Here is a 27,915-nt window from a genome sequence, read left to right on the forward strand (position 1 = left end):
TTGAGAGTCCCATGGACTGCAAGAAGATCAAACCTATCCATTCTTAAGGAAATCAGCCAGGAGTGCACACTGGAAGGACAGATCGTGAAGCTGAGGCTCCAATACTTTGGCCACCTCATGAGAAGAGAAGACTCCCTGGAAAAGACCCTGATGTTGGGAAAGATTGAGGGCACTAGGAGAAGTGGACGACAGAGGACGAGATGGTTGGACAGTGTCCTTGAAGCTACGAACATGAGTTTGACCAAACTGCGGGAGGCAGTGGAAGACAGGAGTGCCTGGCGTGCTATGGTCCATGGGGTCACGAAGAGTCGGACACGACTAAATGACTAAACAACAACAACATAATGAGTGAAATAAGTATTTGATCCCTTTGCAAAAAATGACTCAGTACTTGGTAGCAAAACCCTTGTTGGCAATTACAAAGGTCAGACGTTTCTTTTAGGTGGCCACCTGGTTTGCACACACCAGGAGGTATTTTGTCCCACTCCTCTTTGCAGATCCTCTCCAAGTCAGTAAGATTTCGAGGCTGATGTCTAGCTACTTGAACCTTCAGCTCCCTCCAGAGATTTTCAATGGGATTAAGGTCTGGAGACTGGCTGGGCCACTCTAGGACCTTAATGGCTTCTTCCTGAGCCACTCCTTTGTTGCCTTGGCCATGTGTTTTGCGTCATTGTCATGCTGGAATACCCATCCTCGACCCCTGGCTGAGGGAAGGAGGTGCTCACCCAGTGAAGGTGTCCTGTCCCCTTAGCAGCTAAACACCCCGAAAGCATAATATGTCTCACCCCATGTTTGACGGTGGGGATGGTATTCTTGGGGTCGTAGGCAGCATTCCTCCTCCTCCAAACTGTTCAGGTTTTGCAAAATGCGTACGTGCAAAAAGGATCAGCTTCTTTCTTCAGACAATTAACTCTGGGCAGAAAGCCAATATCTGCTCTCTCCACCTGCATGGTAACAGGAGCTTTAGCAACCGCTCTGATTGGGTGAGCAGTTCCTAAAAGATAAGGACTGTGTGCTGTTATGAAAAGAGGAAAAAGTAGAAAGACTGTGGCATTTGTAACAGGTGGTTGTGTGTGTGAGAGAGAGAGACAGAGAGGAAATGATTTTGTTTTATTTCTTTTGTGTTCTAAAGTTTGTACATAGTAATTCTGGATATCATTCATCCAATAAATCCTGTATACAGTCTGACTAGTCTCTCGCTGTGAGGATATCTTATCTGTACTTTTCTCCCCCTCATTCTCAGACTCTCCACTCTCAGGCTCTTTTTTACTGTCACTGAGTCCTTGGGAAGATTGAAACCAAATTTCTGTATTAGCATCTAATTTCTCCCAGAATAGCCTGGAACATAAAAGCATCTCCTCTACACAACAAAAGTGAGCTGAGTTGATGCCAAAGAGCTCGATTTTGGTCTCATCTGAACACAACACTTTCACCCAGTTCTCCTCTGGGTCATTCAGATGTGCATTGGCAAACTGCAGACGGGCCTGTACATGTGCTGTCTTCAGCAAGGGGACCTTGTGGGCTCTGCAAGATCTCAGTCCTTCACGGTGTAGTGTGTTACCAACTGTTTTCATGGTCACTATGGTCCCCCCACAAGTTCTGGGCTGCTTCATCACCGTTCTCCTGATCATTGCAACTCCATGAGATGAGATCTTGCATGGAGCCCCAGACCGAGGGAAATGGACAGTTATTTTGTGTTTCTTCCATTTGCTAATTATTGCACCAACTGTTGTCACCTCCTGTGACGATCACCCCAAATTTAGGGACAGCATAGAAGGAGTTAAAGGGATAATCCAGTTAGAACCCTAGGGGGCAGAGTTAGGAGGACTATATAAACCCACCCTGGGAAGAGGAGGGGGTTGTTGGTGAAGGAGAGATTTCTCTAGCTTCACTTGTTTTTGAGAAAGTCATGCTTTCATCCTGTATGTTTCTGTTGTGATATCTTCAGATGAAGGGCACATCATTTTTAAAAATGATAATAAATAAGGACATTGACAAGTTAGAACATGTGCAAAGGAAGGGGATTTATGTATTTATTTAACTTGTATACCACCTGACCCAGTGGTGCCAACTTGAATAAAATATTGTGGGGGGGGCAGCTAAGGCCCACCTTCCACAATCAATCACATGATACATGCATATCACTGGAATGGCAATACCTATCAACTGGGGGGTTGCCCCCTCAATTATTTTATGGAGGCAAAGACCCCTCGGCCTCTAAGAGTTGGGTCCAATTCCCTACACCCACAGGTCTCAGGACGGTTACAACGTAAAAACACAATATAAAAATACAAAATACACATCTGTAACTCCCGTCCCCACCACATTTTAAAAGGGCATTAGATCAGCCAAAGGCCTGGTTAAACAGGTCCGTATTTGCTTAGCTCCTAAAGCTGCATAATGGTATTTTCGACCTTTGAATGAATTCTTTGATGGGAAGTGAGAGAGGAGTTCTTACTGAAGCTCTTTCCACATTGCACACACTGATAGGGTTTCTCCCCTGTATGAATTCTTTGATGGGAAGTGAGTTTGGACTTCTCAATGAAGCCCTTTCCACATTCCACACACTGATAGGGTTTCTCCCCTGTATGAATTCTTTGATGGAAAGTGAGATGGCCACTCTGACTAAAGCTCTTTCCACATTCCCCACACTGATAGGGTTTCTCCTTTGTATGAATTCGTTGATGAGAAGTGAGACTGTGGCTCTGACTAAAACTCTTCCCACATTCCACACACTTATAGGGTTTCTCCCCTGTATGAATTCTGTGGTGCTTAGTGAGATCGGACCTCGTACTGCAGCTCTTTCCACATTCCATACACTGATAGGGTTTCTCCCCTGTATGAATTCTCTGATGGGAAATGAGAGAGGATCTATGACTGAAGCTCTTTCCACATTCCATGCACTGATAGGGTTTCTCTCCTGTATGAGTTATCTGATGGGGAGTGAGATCGGTGCTCCCAATGAAGCTCTTTCCATATTCCACACACCGATAGGCTTTCTCCCCTGTATGAATTCTTTGATGGGAAGTGAGATTGGTGCTCTTAATGAAACTCTTTCCACATTCCACACACTGATAGGGTTTCTCCCCTGTATGAATTCTTTGATGGGAAGTGAGATTGCCACTCTGATTAAAGCTCTTTCCACATTCCCTGCATTGATAGGGTTTCTCCCCTCTATGAATACTAGAATGCTTAGTGAGATTGGAGCTCGTACTGAAGCTCTTTCCACAGTCCATGCACTGATATGGCTTCTCCCCTGTATGAATTCTTTGATGGTAAGTGAGATCGGTGCTCCGACGGAAGCTCTTTCCACATTCTAAGCACACATAGGGTTTCTCCCCTGTATGAATTCTCTGATGGAAAGTGTGATGGGAGCTATGAGTGAAGCTCTTTCCACAGTCCACACACTGATAGGGTTTCTCCCCTGTATGAATTCTCTGATGGGAAGTGAGATGGGAGCTCATACTGAAGCTCTTACCACATTCCACACACTGATAGGGTTTCTCCCCTGTATGAATTCTTTGATGGATAGTGAGATCGGCGCACCGACGGAAGCTTTTCCCACATTCCACACACTGATAGGGTTTCTCCATGGTATGAATTGTTTGATGGATAGTGAGATCAGCACTCCGACGGAAGCTCTTTCCACATTCCACGCACTGATAGGGTTTCTCCCCTGTATGAATTCTTTGATGGATAGTGAGATTGGTGCTCCAACGGAAGCTTTTTCCACATTCCACACACTGATAGGGTTTCTCCCCTGTATGAATTCTTTGATGGGAAGTGAGATCGGTGCTCCGACGGAAGCTCTTTCCACATTCCACGCACTGATAGGGTTTCTTTCCAATGAGATTTCTTTGTTGAGAAGTGGAATGGGAGCTCTGACTGCAGCTCTCTGCATACTCCAAATTTTTACATCGCTTCTCCTCTCTGGGGATTTTGTTGTCTCCCTTGTTATCGATTTCCAATTCATCACAATCTGCAATGGAGACAAAAAGGGATTAGAGCCGTAGGAACAAATGAAGAAGAAATGAAGGGTGTTGGGTGTGTGCTCATTATCTTTGTTGTTTGTCATTAACAAACATATTTATAATCTGAAGAAGAATCTGAAGAAGAAGAATCTGAAGAAGTGTGCATGCACACGAAAGCTCATACCAAAATAAAAACTTAGTTGGTCTTTAAGGTGCTACTGAAGGAATTTTTTATATTTATAATTAGATTCTGATGGATTGTTGAATGTTGCTTTGTTTGATATACAGTAGTGGCCAAAATTATGGAAGACTTTTGGGAAAAAGTGTATTTCAGAAGTTTGTTGGCTCAAAACACCACTTTTTTGGAAGTTATTTCATAAAATTATATATCAATGGAAATATAATTTAATCAAGAACGTAATGCAACAAAGTTTGTTCACTTAGCTGTATTCTATCAACAATTATAGCCAAAGAATAATTTTTGTTTGTTTTTGCAAATATTTTAAACATAACTTTCAACTTATATATGATATAGAAAGCATTTGGCTACAACAGCCTGAGACTACCTTCCTCCTTGACTAATGCTTTTCCCACTTATCATCCTATATTGCATTTTGGGATTATAATTATTGTCATGCCTTCAGCACATATAAAGATGTATATAAATTGTATGTTGTTACAGTGGTACCTCTACTTACGAATAACTCTACTTACGAATGTTTCTACTTACGAATGGAGCTCCGTCCGCCATCTTGGATGTGGTTTAGATAGGATTTTTTCTACTTTCGAATTTTTAGATAGGGTTGCTTCGACTTACGAATTTTTTCTCCCAATGCGTTCCTATGGGATTTGACTTACAAATTTTTCCGAATTACGAATGTGCGTTCGGAACGCATTAAATTCGTAAGTAGAGGTACCACTGTATTGTTATGCAATTGATTCAGCTCCACCTACTGGGCGAGGAAGAATACAGCAACACATGGTCGCCTTGTGAACAGGAAAGAGTAGTGCATGGTGGGAAGGGAGGCCTCCATTTTTAGAGAGCTCAAAGAAAGAGGAGGATCCCATGAGTCAGGACTTCTCTGCTACATGTTTGGAGTTTCTGCCTGGTGTGATTGCATCGTTGGTAAGCTCTTGTCTTGCCTGCAGTTATCATGTAGTAATGCAATGATGTTTAGATCATTGTTCATTATAGATGTACTTATTGTATGTATTTCTATTGCCTTCTAGTTTTACCTCATCCTTGTTTCTTCAATAAAGTCAAGATTTCTAAAATAGTCTGCTTAATGAAGAACGGGGGGGTTTACCTGCACGTCAAGCTGCACATAGGCCACACGGCAGTGTAGTGAGGACGGAAGAATTATTACTATTAAATCCTAATCATAAACCAATGATTTGTAAATTATACTTTGCAATAATTGATAAAATCTACCTTACAAAATTTCTTGTATCCCTACTCACAAAGTTAGTTGTTTATAATTGTCTTTCAAGTATTCTGTAAATTTATTCCAGTCGTTGAGGAAAGTCTGGTCTTGGCTGGTTCCAAATTTTCCCTGTTAGTTTCACCAACTCGGCCTAGTCCATTAATTTCACCTGCCACTCTTCTTTTGTTGATATTTCCTCTTGCTTCCATTGTTGGGCTAAGAATATTCCTACTGCAGTGGTTGCAATTTTTTATCATTCTGATGAATTTTTAATTTCATTATAAATCATTTCCCGTCTCTTGTTGATACCATCGTTGGGCTAATAATATTCCTGCTGCAGTTGTTACATAAGAATAATCTGTTATCTTGCTAATGTATTTCATTACCTACAATGCCTAGTAAGAAGGCCTTCACATCTAAAAAAAGCTCAACAACTTTGACCTGAACCCCACTAAAATGGGGGTAGATCACCTCCAGTTTATAACTCTGTGAGTAGATCGCAGTCTCCTGAAAGTTGGCCACCCCTGTTATATACCATCTATACATCATTTTCATTATGCTTTCTTTAAGTGAACTGCAGGCTGTAAAATTCATTCCATCTTTCCATGATTTCCCCCAATCTTCTAACTCTATATTATGACCCATATTTTGAGCCCAATGTATCATAGATGACTTAACATCTTCATGTTTAACATTCCATTCCAAAAGTAATATCCTTTCCCTTCCTCCCCCACAACAAACACTCTGTGAGGTGAGTGAGGCTGAGAGACTTCAGAGAAGTGTCACTAGCCCAAGGTCACCCAGCAGCTGCATGTGGAGGACCGGAGACATGAACCCGGTTCACCAGATTACTGAAGCGTTTATATATATTTCTATATTTATTTATTTGATACTTCAAAAGGGTTCAACTCCATGCTGCTGTGTGCAAAAGGTGGTTTCAAGATAATCATATTCCTTCTTTTCTTCTTCTTCTGGTGCTGCGATCCCTTGTAGCCAAGTAATATTGTCTTTCATGAACATGGTTTTAACTATGAGTCTGTAGGTGACTGTGGAGGCCAATTCTGGATCCACACATCCTTCCACAGTGGGGACATTGGTTTCTGGGTGGGAGTTGATCATGGTGTGGATTTGCCAAGCGTGCCTTCCTCTTAGCACGTTTCGCCCTGAGTTCAAGTGTCTTCAAAGCCCATGACACCTTTGGTAAAGGCTGTTCTCCAACTGGAGCGCTCGCAGGCCAGTGTTTCCCAGTTGTCAGTGTTTATACTACATTTTTTAAGATTCGCCTTGAGACAGTCTTTAAACCTCTTTTGTTGACCACCAGCATTACGCTTTCCATTTTTAAGTTTGGAATAGAGTAGTTGCTTTGGAAGACGATCATCAGGCATCCATGCACAACTTGACTGTCTTCCCAAGTGTTATGTAAAAATTTTCAGAGACACCATTGATGGAATCCTTCGAGGAGTTGGAGATGGTGATTATAAGTGGTCTATGTTTCACAATCTTATAGTAAGGTTGGTAGTACAATAGCTTTGTAAACAAGCATTTTGGTTTCCCTGCGAATGTCCCAGTCCTCAAACACTCTGCACTTCAATTGGGAGAAAGCCGCACTCACAGAGCTCAGGCGATGCTGGATTTCGGCATCAATGCTCTCCCTTGTGGAAAGATAACTGCCTAGGTAGGAGAAGCGATCAACATTTTCCAACGTTACACTATTGATTTGGAATCGTGGCGCTGCAGGGGGATTATTTTGTACTTCTTGGTAGAGCGCTTTGGTTTTTTGGATGTTGAGTGATAGGCCAAGCTTTTCGTAAGCTTCTGCAAAGATATTTAGGATGGTTTGCACACACTATGTTGTCATCAGCATACTGAAGATCTATGACGGAGGTTACGGTAACCTTACTCTTTGCTTTCAGCCTGCTCAGATTCCACTATTGGAATGGCCTGGGAATAGCCCAGACCTTAACCCAATCAGAAATCTATGGAGCCGACTAAAGGAACTTTCTAGTCAGAAGCAACCTAGCAATAAAGCCCAACTGATAGAGGCAATAATTCAATCTTGGTTTTGCATTATTACAGCTGCAGAACTAAAAAACTTGGTTCACTCCATGGGAAGGCATTGTAAGGCTGTAATTAAAGCTAAAGGTTACCAAACGAAGTATTATTTGACATGGTTAGAATTTCTGTATATCTCATTTTTTCTATGTATTTCACTTTTCTTCTTTATGATTGCTGTTCTAATAAATAATACTTCATAAAAGTTATTGCATTACATTCTTCATTAAATTATATTTCCATTGATTTATAATTTTATGGTATTGTTCCCCAAAAAAGTGGTGTTATGAGCCCTCAAACCTCAGAAATACACTTTTCCAAAACGTTTCCACAATTTTAGCCACTTGTGTAAGTTGTTCGTTTTAAAGTTAATGTACTTTTTATATCAGACCAGAATGTTATTATTAATGTTTCATGTATATATATGTGTGTGTGTTGGAAGATAGGCAGGCTATAAATAAAAATTATTACTATTACTATTATTATTACTGCTACTACTACCTGAGAGTCAATAAGCCTGGCTTTTCTCTGGGATGGATTTTGTTTGGCCCAGTCATGGCATCCCCTCCCTCTCCAATGTCAGGCGTCTCTTTGGTCAACCCAAGACTGACAGGAGCAGAAACAAAAACAGAAAACCTGACAGAAGCTACTTCTCTTTCCTAACAACTCTGAAGCTGACCTTTAAGATGCCTGGGCAGTTCAGACCAGCCCAACTGTTGTATAAAGAGGAAGTACTGGAGGAAGATGGTTCACAGAAAAAAACTGTTATTTACTTTTTATTGTGGGCTGTTAGGTTCCCAGGTGTTGTAGGGGGCGCTGTTTGTCACATAGAGGTATTTGTTGGATTTCCAGGCAGATATTACGATCCCACAGGGAGCCTTACCAAGAGAGGCCACGATCCCACGATTCTCCTCCATGACGTCCTTATGTAGAGCTTTCTGGTCAGGATCCAGCAACGCCCACTCCTCCTTCGTGAAACGAACAGCGACATCTTCAAAGCACACTGGACCCTAAAAGAAAAAGGGAAATGTCCTCCTCTGAGACAGCAGAAATGTGATTTGTTACACAATGCTCTGTTCCTTCTTTCCTCTTAATAGCTGTGTTGTTTCAATAGTATTCCTTTGCTGCACATTTTAAATATGGATGCTTATTTTAACACTTTAATTGAATTTTTTAATTCTGCATTTTAATTATGTGTCTTTGTAAAAATACGTGGTACTCCACCTTGTGGTTTTGAAATCATTCTGCCTACGCAAGCATTCCAGTTTGCCTGATGGAAGGATCCACTTTCTCCTCTCCTCGTGAGCTGTTCTGGGGAGTTCCCTCCCAGTGCTCTAGAGCCAAATTCAAGGGGTCCATGGGGGCATGGAGAGGGGAAGGAGTGGGAGGGCAGGCCCCATTTTGCAGCAGATGGGGCTGGTTAGGTGAATCCTGGCCACTATTTGTAATCCTCTGTCTAGATGGCCACTGGTCCCATCACCTCCTGGCGAATAGAAGGGGAAGAAATGGAGGCAGTGAGAGATTTTACTTTCTTGGGCTCCTTGATCACTGCAGATGGTGACAGCAGTCACGAAATTAAAAGACGCCTGCTTCTTGGGAGAAAAGCAATGACAAACCTAGACAGCATCTTAAAAAGCAGAGACATCACCTTGCCGACAAAGGTCTGTATAGTTAAAGCTATGGTTTTCCCAGTAGTGATGTATGGAAGTGAGAGCTGGACCATCAAGAAGGCTGATCGCCGAAGAATTGATGCTTTTGAATTATGGTGCTGGAGGAGACTGTTGAGAGTCCCATGGACTGCAAGAAGATCAAACCTATCCATTCTTAAGGAAATCAGCCCTGAGTGCTCACTGGAAGGACAGATCGTGAAGCTGAGGCTCCAATACTTTGGCCACCTCATGAGAAGAGAAGACTCCCTGGAAAAGACCCTGATGTTGGGAAAGATTGAGGGAACTAGGAGAAGGGGACGACAGAGGACAAGATGGTTGGACAGTGTTCTCGAAGCTACGAAAATGAGTTTGACCAAACTGCGGGAGGCAGTGCAAGACAGGAGTGCCTGGCGTGCTATGGTCCATGGGGTCACGAAGAGTCGGACACGACTAAACAACAACAACAACAGAGCAATCTAGAAATAGAAGAAGCCTAGTTTGGATGGCCACCTGCCTTGGATGATCTAGCCGAGATTCCTGCAATGCAGGGGGTTGGACTTGATGACCCTTGGGGTCCCTTTCAACTCTAGGATTCCATGAAAACTGCAATGACAGATGAATCCTACTGGTGACATTCAGAAGGCTGGCGTCACAGAGTTGTATGGGCAGGAAATCCCACAGTTCACAGCTGGAGTTTACTCTTTCTTAGCAAGAACACAATATTCTCAAACTTGTCTGAGTTTCAGGCTTAATGAGAACAGCAGCTCATTCCTGGAGGGTCTGTCAGTTTATCTATACTTAATCTCTTGTTTATTTGAAAATATTGTAACCAATTCTTCAAATATGTCCTGATTTCTTCAAATTTCTTCAGATTTGTTTCCTTCTAATAGCATTCTGTACGATGCCCAATCCCCCCTCTTTCACAGCCCCTCTCTTTTTCTCTTTCACAGCCATGGCTTCAGTCAGTGAGGTCCACCAGGGGTTTGGGGTTCTAATAGTTCTTTATATTTATCCCAATTTTCATAAAGAGATTTCCTTATTATATGGTTTAGAAACCCCCTGTGCACCTTCACCTTGTCATATACTAAATATACAGGCCCGCAATAGCGGTTATCAAAACCCTCTAAGCCCAGCAAATCTGTGACTAGCAGAACCCCATCCTGACTCCTAGAAAAAAACAACTCAACTTTCTCAAACTAAATGTAGTTCCTCACATTATAAAACAAAACACTACTTATGAAACCTGACACAGTTAAGAAACCAGTTATGAAACCTGACACAGAAAAAACACAGTTAAGGAAAAAACACAACTCACTCATCAATACAGCTATCTTATAAACCTTCTCTTACTACCGTAATAGTATATAAACTCCACCCAAATACATAAACCAAGGCCTGAAAGCCTCACTTTATAGCAAACATCTTTAACAGAATACATTTCAAAGGTGCAGTGACTGAGGAAGGAGCAGAAGGTGAGCTGAGCTTGGGAGACACTCTGTAGGTTTTGTGGTTTTGTCTTTTGGGGCTGTGTGTGAGTAAGTTTGTGTGCTTATTTGTTTTCTTACTTGTTTGTGTGCTTGTGCTGGTTTTCTAGGGCTGCTGCCTCTTGGATTTGGGTGACTGTCCAGGCTTGTGTGGGTGTTTGTTTCTGGCTGTGACCTTGTTTGTTTCTGGCTGTGACCTTTCACCTAGAAGTGTGAGTCAGGAAGTTCAGGTGATTAGCTGTGGGCGGAGCTAGTCAGAGCTTGGAGTGCAGTGACTGAGGAAGGAGCAGAAGGTGAGCTGAGCTTGGGAGACACTCTGTAGGTTTTGTGGTTTTGTCTTTTGGGGCTGTGTGTGAGTAAGTTTGTGTGCTTATTTGTTTTCTTACTTGTTTGTGTGCTTGTGCTGGTTTTCTAGGGCTGCTGCCTCTTGGATTTGGGTGACTGTCCAGGCTTGTGTGGGTGTTTGTTTCTGGCTGTGACCTTGTTTGTTTCTGGCTGTGACCTTTCACCTAGAAGTGTGAGTCAGGAAGTTCAGGTGATTAGCTGTGGGCGGAGCTAGTCAGAGCTTGGAGTGCAGTGACTGAGGAAGGAGCAGAAGGGCTGCTGCCTCTTGGATTTGGGTGACTGTCCAGGCTTGTGTGGGTGTTTGTTTCTGGCTGTGACCTTGTTTGTTTCTGGCTGTGACCTTTCACCTAGAAGTGTGAGTCAGGAAGTTCAGGTGATTAGCTGTGGGCGGAGCTAGTCAGAGCTTGGAGTGCAGTGACTGAGGAAGGAGCAGAAGGTGAGCTGAGCTTGGGAGACACTCTGTAGGTTTTGTGGTTTTGTCTTTTGGGGCTGTGTGTGAGTAAGTTTGTGTGCTTATTTGTTTTCTTACTTGTTTGTGTGCTTGTGCTGGTTTTCTAGGGCTGCTGCCTCTTGGATTTGGGTGACTGTCCAGGCTTGTGTGGGTGTTTGTTTCTGGCTGTGACCTTGTTTGTTTCTGGCTGTGACCTTTCACCTAGAAGTGTGAGTCAGGAAGTTCAGGTGATTAGCTGTGGGCGGAGCTAGTCAGAGCTTGGAGTGCAGTGACTGAGGAAGGAGCAGAAGGGCTGCTGCCTCTTGGATTTGGGTGACTGTCCAGGCTTGTGTGGGTGTTTGTTTCTGGCTGTGACCTTGTTTGTTTCTGGCTGTGACCTTTCACCTAGAAGTGTGAGTCAGGAAGTTCAGGTGATTAGCTGTGGGCGGAGCTAGTCAGAGCTTGGAGTGCAGTGACTGAGGAAGGAGCAGAAGGTGAGCTGAGCTTGGGAGACACTCTGTAGGTTTTGTGGTTTTGTCTTTTGGGGCTGTGTGTGAGTAAGTTTGTGTGCTTATTTGTTTTCTTACTTGTTTGTGTGCTTGTGCTGGTTTTCTAGGGCTGCTGCCTCTTGGATTTGGGTGACTGTCCAGGCTTGTGTGGGTGTTTGTTTCTGGCTGTGACCTTGTTTGTTTCTGGCTGTGACCTTTCACCTAGAAGTGTGAGTCAGGAAGTTCAGGTGATTAGCTGTGGGCGGAGCTAGTCAGAGCTTGGAGTGCAGCGGCGCGCGCCTATCGGCGCGCGCAGTTTTACCCATCTTTTTGACCTAGGGCAGCAAGTCTCATACGTTTGTTAGGGGGGACCTAGGCCTCTTCCTCTTTCCCCCTTGACCTCAAGGTTTTCAAGATGGAGGTGGAGGGAACAACCATTGTCACCTGCAATTCCTGTGCAATGTTTGTTTTCTTGCCAAAGGATGTGGGTAGCTACACTTGCAACAATTGCAAGTTGGTTGCCCTACTAGAAAACAAGGTTGCCCTTCTGGAAGAGAAGGTGCAGCAGCTTCAGGGGCGTGTATCTACGCTCCAGAGAATTAAAGAGCTGGAGCTTTTCTTGGATGCAGCAGAGCACACTGTCTGCACCAAGGAGGAGACAGGGGATCTCCCTGAGGAGGAGGTCAGTTCCCCAACACAGCAGCCAGATGTATGGAGGAACGTGACTCATAGAAGTAGAAGGCCCAGGGATCGCTCTGAGTGCTTAGAATTAAACAACCGTTTTGAAGTGCTCATGGAAGACGAGGAACAGACTCCACCTGAGGATCTCTCCCTCATCACAGTTGATGAGGAATATGAAGACGAGCAACCAAGTCAGTCCTCTGGAAATATGCAGGTAACCTTGGAAGGGACAGCACATAGAAGAATCCCAACCAAGCCTCTGAAGAGGCGTGTAGTGGTGATTGGGGATTCCCTACTGAGGGGTACAGAAGCAGTGATCTGTGGGCCTGACAAGATGTCTCGAGAGGTGTGCTGTCTACCTGGGGCCAAGATCAAAGATGTAACAGAACGGCTGCAAGGAATAATAAAACCCACCGACAAATACCCCTTCCTTTTGGTGCATGTGGGAACCAATGACACTGCAAGCCATAGCTTACAGAAGATCAAAAATGATTATGAGGCTCTGGGCAGGAAGTTGAAGCAATTAGATGCACAAATTGTCATCTCTTCTGTCCTCCCAGTTGAACGACATGGCCCAGGGAGAGAGGGAAAAATAGGGGAAGTGAACAACTGGCTTCGCAAATGGTGCAAACAGGAACGGTTTGGATTCCTAGATCACGGTCTGCAGTTTCTTGATGATGGACTTCTGGCAAGTGATGGACTGCACCTCACAAAAGTTGGGAGGAATGTTTTTGCCACAAAACTCAAAAACCTCATCAGGAGGGCTTTAAACTGACTTATGTGGGGGAGGGAGACAGTGGTCCTGAAGGTAGGAGTCTATCAAATGCTGAAGATGATCATCCAAATGTCAAGGACCAAATGGAGCAAGCAGCATGCAGACCTAGTGGTGGGACGAAAATATCCTTAAATAAGAGACATGGGGGAATGATCAACGGTCTTCAATGTCTGTATACTAATGCACAGAGCATGGGAAATAAACAAGATGAACTTGAGCTCTTGGTACAGCAAACTAAATATGACATAATAGGCATCACTGAAACCTGGTGGGATGAGTCTCATGACTGGAATGTAGTAATAGAGGGATACAATCTATTTAAGAGAAATAGACCAAACAGGAAAGGAGGAGGAGTAGCTTTATATGTTAGGGATATGTATACCTGTGAAGAGATCCAGGATTTAAAACTTCAAAGCCAAATTGAGAGTATCTGGGTCAAAATTAAGGGAGAGAAAAACAACAGTGATCTCATTGTGGGAGTTTACTATAGATCCCCAAGCCAAACTGAGGACACAGATGATGCCTTCCTGGAACAGATGGCCAAGCATTCCAAAGGAAGTGAGATAGTAGTAATGGGGGATTTCAACTATCCTGATATTTGTTGGATGTCAAACTCAGCCAAGAGCATAAGGTCGAACAGATTCCTCACTGGCCTTGCAGACAACTTCATTGTCCAGAAAGTGGGAGAAGCAACAAGAGGATCAGCCATTTTAGATCTGGTCCTAACCAATAGTGATGACTTGGTTAGTGGGGTAGAAGTGGCAGGATCATTAGGTGGGAGTGACCATGCTCTTCTGGAGTTTATTATCCAGCGGAAAGGAGCAACCAAGCATACTAAGGTCCAAATTCTAGACTTTAAGAAAGCCGACTTCAGAAAACTTAGGGAAACGCTGGGTGAAATCCCATGGACAGTAATACTAAAAGGGAAGGGAGTTCATGATGGTTGGGAGTTTGTTAAAAGGGAGATATTAAAAGCACAACTTCAGGCAATACCAATGAGACGGAAACATGGAAGGTGCCTAAAGAAGCCAGGCTGGCTATCTAAAGAACTTTTGACTGAGTTAAGATTTAAAAGGGATATGTACAAAAAATGGAAAAGGGGGGAAATCTCCAGAGAGGAATTCAAACATATAGCCAGCACGTGTAGAGACAAAGTCAGAAAAGCTAAAGCACAGAATGAACTCAGGCTCGCCAGAGAGGTTAAAAGCAACAAAAAGGGCTTTTATGGGTATGTCCGTAGCAAAAGGAAAAACAAGGAAACAGTGGGGTCACTCAGAGGAGAAGATGGTGAAATGCAAACAGGGGACAGAGAAAGGGCAGAACTCCTCAATGCCTTCTTTGCCTCAGTCTTCTCCAAGAAAGAAAACAACGCCCGACCTGAAGAATATGGAGCAGATGATTCAGCAGGGGAAACACAGCCCAGAATAAGTAAGGAGGTAGTACAAGAATACTTGGCTAGTTTAGATGTATTCAAGTCTCCAGGGCCAGATGAACTACATCCAAGAGTATTAAAAGAACTGGCAGAGGTGATTTCAGAACCACTGGCAATAATCTTTGAAAATTCCTGGAGAACAGGCGAAGTTCCAGCAGACTGGAGGAGGGCAAATGTTGTCCCTATTTTCAAAAAGGGGAAAAGAGAGGACCCAAACAATTACCGCCCAGTCAGCCTGACATCAATACCAGGAAAGATTCTAGAGCAGATCATTAAGCAAACAGTCTGTGAGCACCTAGAAAGAAACTCTGTGATCACTAAAAGTCAGCATGGGTTCCTGAAAAATAAGTCATGTCAGACTAATCTGATCTCATTTTTTGACAGAATTACAAGCCTGGTAGATGAAGGGAACGCTGTGGATGTAGCCTATCTTGATTTCAGCAAGGCCTTTGACAAGGTGCCCCATGATATTCTTGTAAAGAAGCTGGTAAAATGTGGGCTAGACAATGCTACCATTCAGTGGATTTGTAGCTGGATTACTGACCGAACCCAAAGGGTGCTCATCAATGGCTCCTCCTCATCCTGGAGAGTAGTGACTAGTGGGGTGCCACAGGGTTCTGTCTTGGGCCCAGTCTTGTTCAACATCTTTATCAATGACTTGGATGATGGGCTTGAGGGAATCCTGAGCAAGTTTGCAGATGACACCAAGTTGGGAGGGGTGGCTAACACCCCAGAGGACAGGATCACACTTCAGAATGACCTTAACAGATTAGACAACTGGGCCAAAGCAAACAAGATGAATTTTAACAAGGAGAAATGTAAAGTGCTACACTTGGGCAAAAAAAATGAAAGGCACAGATACAGGATGGGAGACACCTGGCTTGAGAGCAGTACATGTGAAAAGGATCTAGGAGTTTTGGTTGACCACAAACTTGACATGAGTCAGCAGTGTGATGCAGCAGCTAAAAAAGCCAATGCAATTCTGGGCTGCATCAATAGGAGTATAGCATCTAGATCAAGGGAAGTAATAGTACCACTGTATTCTGCTCTGGTCAGACCTCACCTGGAGTATTGTGTCCAGTTCTGGGCACCACAGTTCAAGAAGGATACTGATAAGCTGGAACGTGTCCAGAAGAGGGCAACCAAAATGGTCAAAGGCCTGGAAACGATGCCTTATGAGGAACGGCTTAGGGAGCTGGGTATGTTTAGCCTGGAGAAGAGAAGGTTAAGGGGTGATATGATAACCATGTTCAAATATATAAAAGGATGTCATATAAAGGAGGGAGAAAGGTTGTTTTCTGCTGCTCCAGAGAAGCGGACACGGAGCAACGGATTCAAACTACAAGAAAGAAAATTCCACCTAAACATTAGGAAGAACTTCCTGACAGTAAGAGCTGTTCGGCAGTGGAATTTGCTGCCAAGGAGTGTGGTGGAGTCTCCTTCTTTGGAGGTCTTTAAGCAGAGGCTTGACAGCCATCTGTCAGGAATGCTTTGATGGTGTTTCCTGCTTGGCAGGGGGTTGGACTGGATGGCCCTTGTGGTCTCTTCCAACTCTATGATTCTATGATTCTATGATTCTATGATTCTATGATGTCTAGCCTCCTCCTCAATTGGGAGGTAAAAAAGGAAGAGGTGAAAGGAGCAAAGATACATTGGGCCCAAGACCTTGGACATAACATCTACATCAGGCATGTCCAACAGGTAGATCTGCGGCAGATCTCTGGTAGATCTCCCTACCCCCCAGTAGAAGCTTAGGCTCCCCCTAAAAAAGCTCAACAACGTCTACCTGAACCCCGCCCAAAACGTGGGTAGATCACTGCCAGATTTTAATTCTGTGAGTAGATTGCAGTCTCTTGGAAGTTGGCCACCCCTGATCTACATGAAGCAGTGGGAGAGATTATGAAGGAGCACATTAGATTTACTGTGTGTTACGATCTCAGAGAAAATGTTGTGAAAATGCAGTACAGATGGCACCATACCCCGGCAAAATTGGCCAAACTATGCAAGGACAGGCTCCCGACTCCCCACAGCTTTCTAAGTCCCCTCCCCCCCGGGTTTTCTGGCAAGGGATCAAACAGTGCGCCAGAGTGCAGCCTGCCTTTGCTCCTCCATTGTCACATCTCCTGGCTCTGAGAGACAAGCAGGGAGGGTGGCTTCTGGCAGAAGGAGAGGGAGCCACCGGTGGCTCCTCCTTCTCCTGACTCACCTCTGCCTCTCGACCTCCCTCCTCCCACTCACCTCTTTCCTCCTCTTCTGCCTCTGATTCTGCACTGCATTCTGCCACAGAATCTCCCAGCTCACTAAGCCCTGTTACCCCTTCAGCTTCCGACACCTCCTCTTCTGAGCCTTCTCCCTCTGATCGCTCATCCTTGTTCCACCTCCACTCCTTGGGCTCTGAGCCATCTTCCCTTCCTGGTTTCCTGGCTACTTCCTCCCACCATTCCTCTGTGCCCAACCAGTCCATGACATTGCTCCACCCCGTCCCCACAAGACAGTTTCCCCTGACCTGATCTGGTTCCACAGCCGCTGTTTCCCTTCTGCCCCCATGAAAAGACGGATCAGGAGGTCTTGCCAGCATCATTCTGTCACCTGCAAGAGAGAAAAGGTAAGCAGGATGCCAGGAATGCCTGCTTCTCTTACAGGTGAAACAGGGCATCTCTAACCACAGATGGGCCTTTGAGAAAGCCTTACCTGCTGAGAGCATTTGGACGTTTGTGCCCATTTAATGTTTACTGTGCAGAAATACATCTCCCCTCCTCTGAACCCTTGGTCCCAACAGTCCCCTCCCCTCAAGAAAGATGAAAATAACCCACAGATTATTTGGAAAACCAACAGAATGAGACCAAACTGAGAAAAACAATTTTCTCCTTACCCAGTGGCTTCTCTCTCGTTTTCAACGGAGGCCTCTCTGCCTCACAGGAATCCTGGTCCATTTCTGCAAATGGATCCATTTCCTGAAAGAGCAACAAGAATTCAAAACAGAGAATGAATGGTGAGAAATGTTAGAAAGAGAATGACAAAGACTTTAAGGGTGTTAGATCTCACTCCATGGATGTCTTCCCAAAAAAAGGATGGGTCATCAATAGAGCAATATGAGATGTTCTCTGTCCTGTTGGAGTCCCTTGGGAGTATCCAGAGGAAAGTCTCTCTCACCTGCTTTCTCTCCTCTGCCTGACTCAGGAGGAAACCTTCGGCCAGGGCCACCGCCTGGGAACTGGTCTCTGCTCCACAGTCCCTCACCCAGCTCTCCATCTCCGGGGGAAGGACAGCCAGGAACTGCTCCAAGATCACCAGGTCCAGCATCTCAGCTTTCGTGTGCCTTTCTGGCTTCAGCCACTGACGGTCAAGGTGGTAGAGTCGGCTGCAAACCTCTCGGGGTCCTTTAGCCTCCTGGCAGCAGAACTGCCTCAACTGCTGGCTCTGCACCTCTGAGCGGAGGGTGTCCTCCTCAACCAGAATCTTCTGCACAGACCTTTCCCAGAATTCCCCACTGCTCCCAGTTTGGATGGCATGGCCTCTTCCTGCTTCAGGGCCAGATGAGTCTTGCTCATCCATCTGTGCTTTAAGGAAGCCTCTAAGACAGGGGTGGCCAACTCCCAAGAGACTGCGATCTACTCACAGAGGGGTTCAGGTAAAAGTTGTTGAGTTTTTTAAAGGAGAAGGTAAAATGTTGAGGGTTTTTTTAGGGGAGCCACAGTTGTTCAGCTTCTTTGGGGGGAGCCAGTGATCTAGCCAATGATCTACCAGTGATCTACCACAGATGTCCAGTGATCTACAAGTAGATCACAATCTACCTGTTGGACATGCCTGCTCTAAGAGATCGGAAGGAACCCTTTGGTCTTCTGCCATGTTCTGTCCTTCTTAATGAGAAGCTCAAGCAAAGTCTACAAAGCAAAAACATTGTTTTGTTACAGAATTTGTCGATCAGGAGAGGAAAAAGTTTCCCTTAGCAAGCATGGTTGAGTCTTGCTAGGAACCAGGGCTGGATGGCACCACAGCCCAAACCATGAGATAACTTTTTGAAGAGAAAGAGAAGGAGGAATGGGAGAAGAAGTAAGTCTCTAGCCCTCTAGCAATGCAAAATGTGGAGACAACTCAAGGGATTTCTGAGAGATGAATCAGACTGGTTGCACCTGCCTTCCAGTGAATGCATGAAGCCAGAACTGACTGACAAGGGAGTCATTTGTATCTTGTGAAAAAATGGATGCTTGGCTCTTGTTGGGGTCCTCACCCAGAGGGGTCCTCAGAAGTTGTTCTCATCCCATCCACACTTCTGGGAACATTTCTCCCCTGCTTCTGTCTCCATTTTTGCACTTGGACTCTCTGTTGCTCTCAAGACTGACTCCTTGGGTGCCCCCCCTTTTTTGCTCTGAGAGACAGGTATGTATCTGGACAACCCCCTGAGGGCCAAGTGGACTGGGCCAAAGACATCTCCCTTGAAATTTAGGCGGGCAATTTATTATTAAACTTATATTAGATAGCTTAACACACACACAGCCTTTGATGCCAAGGTCCCTGGAGGCTCAGTGAGTAGCAGCGTCCATTTCCGGCTTGGCTGATTTACAAGAACAACAACTTATTATTTGTACCCCGCCCATCTGGCTGGATTTCCCCAGCCACTCTGGGCGGCTTCCAACCAATATTAAAAACACATTAAAATGTCACACCTTTAAAACTTCCCTAAACAGGGCTGCCTTCAGATGTCTTCTAAATGTCAGGTAGTTATTATCTTTTTGACATCTGATGGGTGGGTGCCACTACCAAGAAGGCCTTCTGCCTGGTTCCCTGTAGCTTTGCTTCTCGCAGTGAGGGAACCACCAGAAGGCCTTCAGCCAGCGCTGGATTTATACCCCACCCATGTGGCTGGGTTTCCCCAGCCACTCTGGGCGGCTTCCAACAAAATATTAAAATACAGTAGTCCATCAAACAGTAAAAGCTTCCCTAAACAGGGCTGCCTTCAGATGTCTTCTAAAATGTCTTCTAAAAGTTTGGTACGGTAGTTGTTGTTCTCTTTGACATCTGGTGGGAGGGCGTTCCAAAGGGCAGGTGCCACTACAAAGAAGGCCCTCTGCCTGGTTCCCTGTAACTTCACTTCTCGCAGTGAGGGAACTGCCAGAAGGTCCTCTGCGCTGGACTTCAGTGTCTGGGCAGAACAATGGGGGTGGAGATTGTAAAATAGTGGGTAAGAAGGATGAAGACACAGCTCTCAAAACAACCAGCTCTTTATTCTAGCTCTGAATCCAGACTGAACAGTAGTTTAGCCAAGTGGCTTATATAGCACTCAGTAACTTGCAACAGTAACAAACTTCCCCTAGCTACCCAATCCGTGAACAGCACTCTCAATCCTTCATTTGCATGTTGTGGACCTGAGTGGGAACTGCAGCCACAGTGAGCAGGGTAAGAACTGCAGCCACGTTGGCCAGAAGGAGTACTGCAGTTAACTTAATACATAACAGAGACACTCCTGCAGGTATACTGGGCTGAGGCCGTTTAGGGCTTTAAAGGTCAACACCAACACTTTGAATTGTGCTCGGAAATGTACTGGGAGCCAATGTAGGTCTTTCAGGACTGGTGTTATATGGTTGGATGAAAGATGGCGCCGAGGTAAGACACGCCATCGGTGCTCCTCGGATTTCTTTTGCTCTTTTTAAATTTTTTAACCTAATTGACCCTCTGGATGCCAATTTTATTGACCGGAAAAGTTCTTAAAGACTTTGAAGCACTTCTGTATCTGCTGCCTGTTGCCTGCTGCTTGCTATAATAATTGCTTTGGCTCTGCTCCAGTCTGCTCCCTGTCCCCCTTATCAGCCAGCTGATTAAGGTTGCCAGAGAGGGGAGGACTTCACTGCCTCAATCGGAGTGTGGTGATTGAGAGAAGAGGCCCAAGGCAGGATCATGAATTGCTGAGTTGGAAGCAGGGGAAGAGAAATTAACAAGAAGAGCCCTGGAGGCAGCGGCAGAAAGCTTTTGAAACGTCCCTTCCTGTAGATTGATATTGTCTTTGGCCGCGTAAATTCTAGGCAGACAAGTGCGGGGAGAATTGATTTTTGCAAACTAACGACAAACATCTATTATGGTACTCACAAGAAAGACCTGTAAAGATCTGGGTATCTCGCTAGATAAGCAAGTTAGCTCACCGGAACTCAGAAAGAGACAAAGCAAAATTACAAATTACTTTCCTAAGAGGAAGGAGTGTGAGAGTGAGCCAAACGAGCTAATCCTTGATGAAGTCATTCCTCCTCCTCATTTTGTCCTAGACTGGCAAATTCTTTCTAAAGGGCTTCAACAAAACTCCGGAAATATTAACTTCCCAAGAACCTTGGCCCAAGAACTGGCCTTAGCCGAGAAACCCTTTGAGGTTAATACATCTAATACAAAGAATCAGTTGCCTTCAGCAGAACCTGAAATAAGTTGCCCAAACCAGCAAGACCAGCAGACTATTCCCAAGTGTACTCAAACAGAAGTGAGTGATGGCTACTTTCAGGATCACCTTCATGCCATATGCACTGATCTCTCCAATATAAAAAACTTTTTATCAATAACAAATGGGTTACTTTTGACTTTAGTGGAAAACTTCACACTCCAATTAAAAGAGCCAAATGATGTGACCCAAGTGCACAATTCAGACAAGCCGGCCGAGATGAGTCAATCAGTAACAAATGAGAAATTGCAAAGACACAAATCAAAAGTAAAGGAAAAGAAAAGCAAAAATATTAAAACAGCAAGGAAAGCAAAGATAAGCCGCCGTACCTGGAAAAAAACAATGGCAGAAACTATTCAATCTACTTCCACCTGGCCCAAACAAAACAGATCTACGGGGTAACAAAAGGAAAGGTAAAAAGAGAGCAAAGAAGGTAACTCCCCAGTTAACGCTTAAGGAGGAATCCCCGAAGCAGAGCCTAGAAATGAACGGAACAGAGGAAGCAACATCTCAGAGTCCCGGCAGTAAGACAACCAGTAAATTAGATATTGGAGAGGGTGCGGCCCTCAATTATGAAGGCGATACCCCCCAAGATTGGCAAGTCTCATCCAAGGTAAAAGGCTGGAACCTGATTTTAAAACCCCAAACACTTGTATTTGCAAACTACCCGAAACCGAAGGGTTTTCTTACAGGGAAAGAACGAATAATGAATTCCCTGGACATTCTGAATGATATGTTGCCAGGAGCAGTAAAACCAAATGATATTATTTCCGTAGAGTATTTACATTACGATGGCTATTCGGTGAGAGCAATGATCACCTTTAGAGATCAAAATCTGGCCAAGTTTATTTACAGGTCAAGTTATATATTCTTAAAGATGCGGATAATAGTACTCAGATTCTTTGAAAATAAGTCACCATTGAGTCCTCTCCTTGAAGTTAAGCATGAAAATCCTAGGAAGGAGAAACAACCTTCAAAGGTCTGGCCTGATCATCATCATCAGAATCAAGAGCTCCTAAAATTAAAAAGGAAAGATGCACATCTGCAAGATTTGCAATGCCCTGTGAGTGAGGGTGAGGACAACTTCTCTATTGAAGAAAATACCCTAATTAGTCAATTCTGGACATTTCCACCTGTAATACAAGCTGAAATTTTAGAAAGATTAGAAACCTTAAGAAATAAGTTGGCCGGGAAAGACTTATATAATGAAACTAAGGAGGATGACCAAAGAAAGGGTCAGATCCCTCCTAAAATGATCACCACACAAGAACAAGATTCAGCGGCCCATCGATTATGTAGCCTTCAGATAAAGGCAGAGATTAATCTACCTCCAATTAAGAAAGCACAACTCACAAAGGAGAACAATGTATCACCCTCTATAAGGAAAAACATCCCTAAGGAAACCTCACCAGGCTTCTGGACCAAAATGAGATATTTAGATGAAGCGGAATTAGGCTATAACCAGGTAGAATACCCCCAGGAGGAGACCTCGTATAGCAAAGGCCCGGTGACTACCAATGTGAGCACTCTACATTCACCATCTGACACCATAGAACACCTGGGGAGCTTCCCATGTAAGGATGATGGCTGGTTGCCACACAAAATGGTAAACTCCAACAGTACCTTGGAGGATAACTGACAAGGAGTGGATTTTGGTAAAGCCAACCTTAGTTTCTTATCATGGAATATCGCAGGATGGCAAAAAAAGGTAGCTGATCCATCCTTTGTTAAATTTATCCAAGGCTACGATATAGTATTCTTACAGGAGACATGGTTTATAGGGGACCTAGAAATCAACGGTTTTTCCTCAATGTCCCTTCCAGGATCTCCAAGCACTAAAGGGGGGAGAGTCAAGGGTGGCCTAGGCATTTTAATATCCACAAGGTTGAGGGTGTCCTTAGTAAAGTTGGAGCCACTGAAACATCTGGCTATGGCCTTACTAGTAAAAAGTAGATCCTTCACCTTGCTACTGATTAACGTATATCTTCCCCCCCAAAGAGGCAAGCAGCTGATTAAAAACACCTGGCATGGGCTGGAAACATACATTGATGGTTTGATGATTCAAACCCCTGCAGCTTCAGTGCTAGTGGCTGGTGATCTAAACGCCAGAACTGGCCAGTCGGACGAAGCATTATATGCATACTTCCACAATTCGCCACCCATCGTGGAAGAAAACCATCTTATACCCACCAGGCTCTCAAAAGATAAGGGATGTAATTATGCAGGTCTGTGCCTATTGCGTCTTTCTAACAAGCTGGACCTGGTCATACTAAATGGGCGCACTAATGGGGAGACTTGCGGGGAATTTACTTTTATATCAAATGCAGGAGCTTCCACTATTATGTTATGGTGTCATTCAATCTCCTGAATAGAGCCCTTGAGTGCAAAGTGGAGGAGAGGGTTGACAGCGAACATTTACCGCTCTGCCTCCGCCTGGATGTAAGAAAAGACTTATTTTGTGATGATAAACTTGAAGCCCCCAGGTCCTCCAACATGGAGTTGAGATTCTCACGTATTAGATGGTCTGAAAAACTGAATGTTGAAATATCTGAAAGGCTATACTCGGACATATTCCTTACTAGAAGAGATAATCTCCTAAACTCACCATGTCCTGAATCTAGAATAATCTTGTTCCGGGATTTGATCTCACTCTTACAACCCTCCCTGACTCAAAAAAAGACATCGCGCCAACCCTTATTCCCCACCAAATCTAAATCCTGGTTTGATCAGGAATGCATTGCTATGAAGCATTCCTTGCTGGAGAAATACAGGAATTACAAATCAGCGAATTTACCCTTGCTCCCTGCGGAATGGTTTGAAGCCAAACGCAAATATAAAGATCTGATTAAAAAGAAAAAGCTGCAGGCCCAAAAGGGGGAGTGGCAGTGTTTATTAGAGGCCTCTCGAAGGAAAGACTCAGCCACTTTTTGGAAAATAGTCGCGAAAAGTTGGCAAGACGCCCCAATTGAAATTGACTATAGTATATCAGTTGGGATCTGGGAGGCTCATTTTCTATCTTTATATGCATCAAACCAACATCTGCAGGCCCTGCCCCCAGCTTCGAGTGATATTGGCGCAGAATGGCCCCCAGTAACAATTGAAGAAATCTATAGGCTTATCCAATCTCTTAAACCTGGAAAAGCCCCCGGCGTAGACAACATTACACCGGAACTTCTCAAGGCTAATGTTGAATGGTGGGCCCCTGTGTTAGCTGCCCTGTTTACCAGCATAGATCAATCAGCCACTATCCCTGAGGACTGGGGATTAGCAATCATCGTCCCATTATTCAAGAAAGGGAGCAGATCAGATCTGGCTAATTACAGGCCAATCAGCCTCCTAAGCATTATTAGCAAATTGTACGCTGCCCACCTATGCAACAAACTAGTGGACTGGATGGAACGACATCACATCCTTTCAGAAGCACAGGCTGGTTTTAGGGCAAATCGGTCAACCATAGACCAGGGACTTGTTCTCCAACACCTTGCGGAGAAATATTCATCAAGAAAAGGAGGTTCCCTGTACGTAGCCTTCATAGATTTCAAATCTGCTTTTGACTTAATACCGAGGGATAGACTTTGGGGGAAGCTAAGCGCTTCAAATATAAACAGACGCTTACTGTATCTCATCCGCAGTCTATATGAAAATACACGGATCCGGGTAAGGTGTGATCGACAGGGCCATCTATCCAAGGAAATCCAAATCCACCAGGGGGTCAGACAAGGGTGTGTCCTTGCGCCTACTTTATTTAACTTCTATATCAACTCTTTAGTAGGAATTATGGAGAAAGAAAATGCCCATCCCCCCAAATTGGCCGGTACGCCCCTCCCGGTCCTTTTATATGCGGATGACGCAGCTTTAATTTCTTTTTCTTGTGTTGGATTAAGAAAACTTCTGCGATCTCTTTCCAAATACTGCAGTATCGAACAAATAACAATTAACTATAACAAATCCAAAGTCATGGTGTTCTCTAAAAAAAGGAGGAGACACAAATGGAGAATAGACAATCGCTCAATAGAACAGGTAGAATCCTTTAAATACCTGGGTATAACCTTCCAGGAAAGGGGCTCCTGGCGCTTTAAGATTAAAAACACTATTGCAAATACAGAAAGATCTACCAAAGCGTTAATAAGATTCTTATACGGGAAAGGGGGCCAACACATACCGGCAGCCTCCCAGGTCTTTGCTGCAAAAATACTATCACAATTGTTATATGGTTCTCAGATCTGCAGCTTTATAAACCTTACTCCCCTAGAGGCATTCCAAACTAAGTTTTTCCGTTGCCTGCTGGGGATCCCCTCTTGTGTATCTAACATAGCGGTCCGTTTGGAGGTTGGTCAAATTCCTGTCAGTGCCCGGATATGGATATTGAAGATCCATTATTGGTTAAAGCTTATTTTCTTCCCGGTTGGGCTGGCACCCTTGACCTTATTAGACACCTACCAATCTAAATGGAAAGCTACACTGCTGGAAAAGCTCAAAGGCTTGGGGACCCCACAGCAGACCCTGATAGCGGCAGGCTTTGAGAAAGCTAGGACTATGATTCGCCAGCGTATCTGGGACGTAGAATTGCAATGCCACATGAGCGAAATGACCAAACACTCAGAAATAAGGGACCATGGGAGAGGTTTCTCTCCAGCTAACTACCTGTCTGGACTTCAGATTCCCAAATACAGACGGTCTTTTACCCTCATCAGATTCAATGCTCTCCCTTCTGCCTTACTGCAGGGCAGATTTGAGGGTAGACCATATACAGCACGGGTCTGCCCTTGTGGCTCAATGGAAGTGGAAACTGCTTCGCATGTACTGCTACGTTGTCGTTTCTATGATGATATACGCTTGACGTTTATTACACCTGTCTTGCAAAAGGCCAAGAAAGAATCTGAATACCATAGTGTAAAACTGCTGCTGGAGGACAAGAACCCCAAGACTACATTAAATGTAGCCAAATTTTGTGTGTCTGCAATCAATCGCAGGAAGCAAGTGGTGTCCCATGGTGATCAAACCCCTAAGTGCTAACTACAGGGGGTACACTAACAATTAATTTTAATTTAATTTTAATTTTTATGTTCGAATCCTTGTTGTATTCATACTGTCCTTTGTATTTTTGATACAAACGTTACAAATGCTAACTACAGGGGGTACGCTAACAATTTTAATTTTTATACTCAAATCCTTGTTATATTCTTACTGTCCTGTGTATTTTTGATGTTTTATGATTCGTGATATTGCGTGTGCTGAAGCTGGTCTGTGACCGTATTAATAAATTCATTCATTCGTTATATGGTCTCAGTGGCTGTCCCAGTCACCAGTCTAGCTGGTGCATTCTGGATTGGTTGTAGTTTGTGGGTCACGTTCAAAGGTAGCCCCACATAGAGCGCATTGATTGCAGTAGTCGAAGCAGGAGATTTACAAGGAACAATCCTTTTGGGACAGAGAGGATGTGGTCCTGGGATGCCATGCTCTGGGTGCGAGGGGATTGCTGCAGTGGCCTCCGTGTGGAGCTGCCCTTAGAGACGGCTGGGAAACTGGTTTGCAATGAAGCAGCCAGACTATGGGCTGGGACCCCTCTCTTTATTCCTGGCCTTTCTCTCCCACCTTTCCTCCCTCCCTCCTCCTAGTGGGTATTTTAATTGGGGGAGGGTGTAGTCCTCCTCCTCGTCCAGCTTTGGAAAACCATTTGCACATTTTCCCTCTGTTGTGCAATGACGCTGAGCGACGTCACACAGAGTTAAAGCCCCAGGGACTCCTTTGTTTGAAGAAGGGAGATTTCGTGGGAGTTTGGGATCCTCTGATCTCCAGGAAGGAGAGCGTTGCAGACCTCGCCCCCCCCCCGCAGGACCTTCCCCTCCCCGACTTAGGGCCCCCCAGGCATCCTCCCCTGCTGCATCCCTGGGACCCCCACCGTCTTCCTACTGCACCCTCTGGGGGGGGAGAGGGGGGGGAGACTCACCCGATCATCCCAGGAGGGAGGGGACAGAGATGCAGCCCTTGCAGGAGAGACACCAAAGCAGGAAAGGAGGACTGGGGAGGGAGGGGCCTTGGCTCTGGAGCACCTGCCCCCCTTGCTTCCTGTCCTCTCTAGGAAGGCAGCTCGCTTCCCTTTAACCCTTGCAAAGCCGAGTCCACCTAGCTCAGGGCAGCAGGACCTCAGATTTCTATTCATTGTTTTTATTTTTGATGGCTGTCGAGGGCCAGCTTGGCTCCGCCTCTTGGCTTGGCTCTGAGCATCTCCCTCCCTCCCTCCCTGGGCCAGAAACCGGAGGAACAGCTTGCAGCCCCATCTTCTGGCCGGCCTGTCCCTTGAAGGGCTTCCCCTGCTCAGCTTGGGTGGCAGAGGAGGAGGAGGAGGAAGAGCAGTTCGTCTTCCTCAGGCCCCATTTGTGGGGCTCTTTGGGGGCCCAAGCTGCCTCTCTCTCCCCAAGAGACAGCCGACCTTCCTTCCTTCCCGCCCAAAAGGTCCTTCTTCACGGGGGGGGGGGGGGTCTAGGGTGGGACTCAAGGTCTCAGGATTGAACCCGGTTCTACAGGCACAGCTCCTCTCCAAATCGGTTGTTGTTACACTTCAGGTATAATCCAAAATAAATAAATACTAAAAGGCTGGACTCTCTTTCTGCTGCTTCTCTCTCCTTCCCTTCTTTCCAGCTTCCTTCAGGTCTTCATACTTTGCTCCGTGAGCCCTGAGGGGACACTTTTCCTCGCTTCCCTCTCTCTTACTCTTAGCAATCCCACTCCGTCCTGAGGGATTTTCCTTTCTATGCCAGAC

The 27,915-nt window shown here is 44.9% G+C and overlaps 3 protein-coding genes across 3 annotated transcripts in view; 1 reads left to right on the top strand and 2 right to left on the bottom strand.

The window, feature by feature from the left end:
• LOC132592062 (uncharacterized) overlaps nucleotides 1-27,915 on the bottom strand; it is a 295,543-nt gene that overhangs the window by 200,850 nt on the left and 66,778 nt on the right.
• Nucleotides 1-27,915, top strand: part of LOC148686099 (uncharacterized) — a 580,325-nt gene that overhangs the window by 42,034 nt on the left and 510,376 nt on the right. The window lies entirely within an intron of this gene.
• Nucleotides 1,096-18,481, bottom strand: LOC132592055 (uncharacterized). The gene is made up of 5 exons (XM_060274103.2): nucleotides 17,885-18,481; nucleotides 17,604-17,685; nucleotides 17,238-17,320; nucleotides 8,331-8,457; nucleotides 1,096-3,979 (listed from the first exon to the last, which is right to left on the bottom strand). Exons 1-5 carry the CDS (start codon nucleotides 18,284-18,286, stop codon nucleotides 2,388-2,390), a joined length of 2,286 nt encoding a protein of 761 aa, XP_060130086.1. The 5' UTR covers nucleotides 18,287-18,481; the 3' UTR covers nucleotides 1,096-2,387.

The sequence above is a fragment of the Zootoca vivipara genome, chromosome 4, assembly GCF_965207765.1.
Source record: "Zootoca vivipara chromosome 4, rZooViv2.hap1.1, whole genome shotgun sequence".
In the NCBI taxonomy this organism is placed as follows: domain Eukaryota; kingdom Metazoa; phylum Chordata; class Lepidosauria; order Squamata; family Lacertidae; genus Zootoca; species Zootoca vivipara.

What these genes read in the sequence shown, in the direction of transcription:
- LOC132592055 (XM_060274103.2), bottom strand. Translation starts at nt 18,286, where the DNA reads ATGGATGAGCAAGACTCATCTGGCCCTGAAGCAGGAAGAGGCCATGCC. An exon ending in AGGCAGAGGAGAGAAAGCAG is followed by an intron (nt 17,686 to 17,884) that starts GTGAGAGAGACT and finishes TTGCTCTTTCAG; the next exon opens with GAAATGGATCCATTTGCAGA. An exon ending in TGGGATCGTGGCCTCTCTTG is followed by an intron (nt 3,980 to 8,330) that starts GTAAGGCTCCCT and finishes TCTCCATTGCAG; the next exon opens with ATTGTGATGAATTGGAAATC.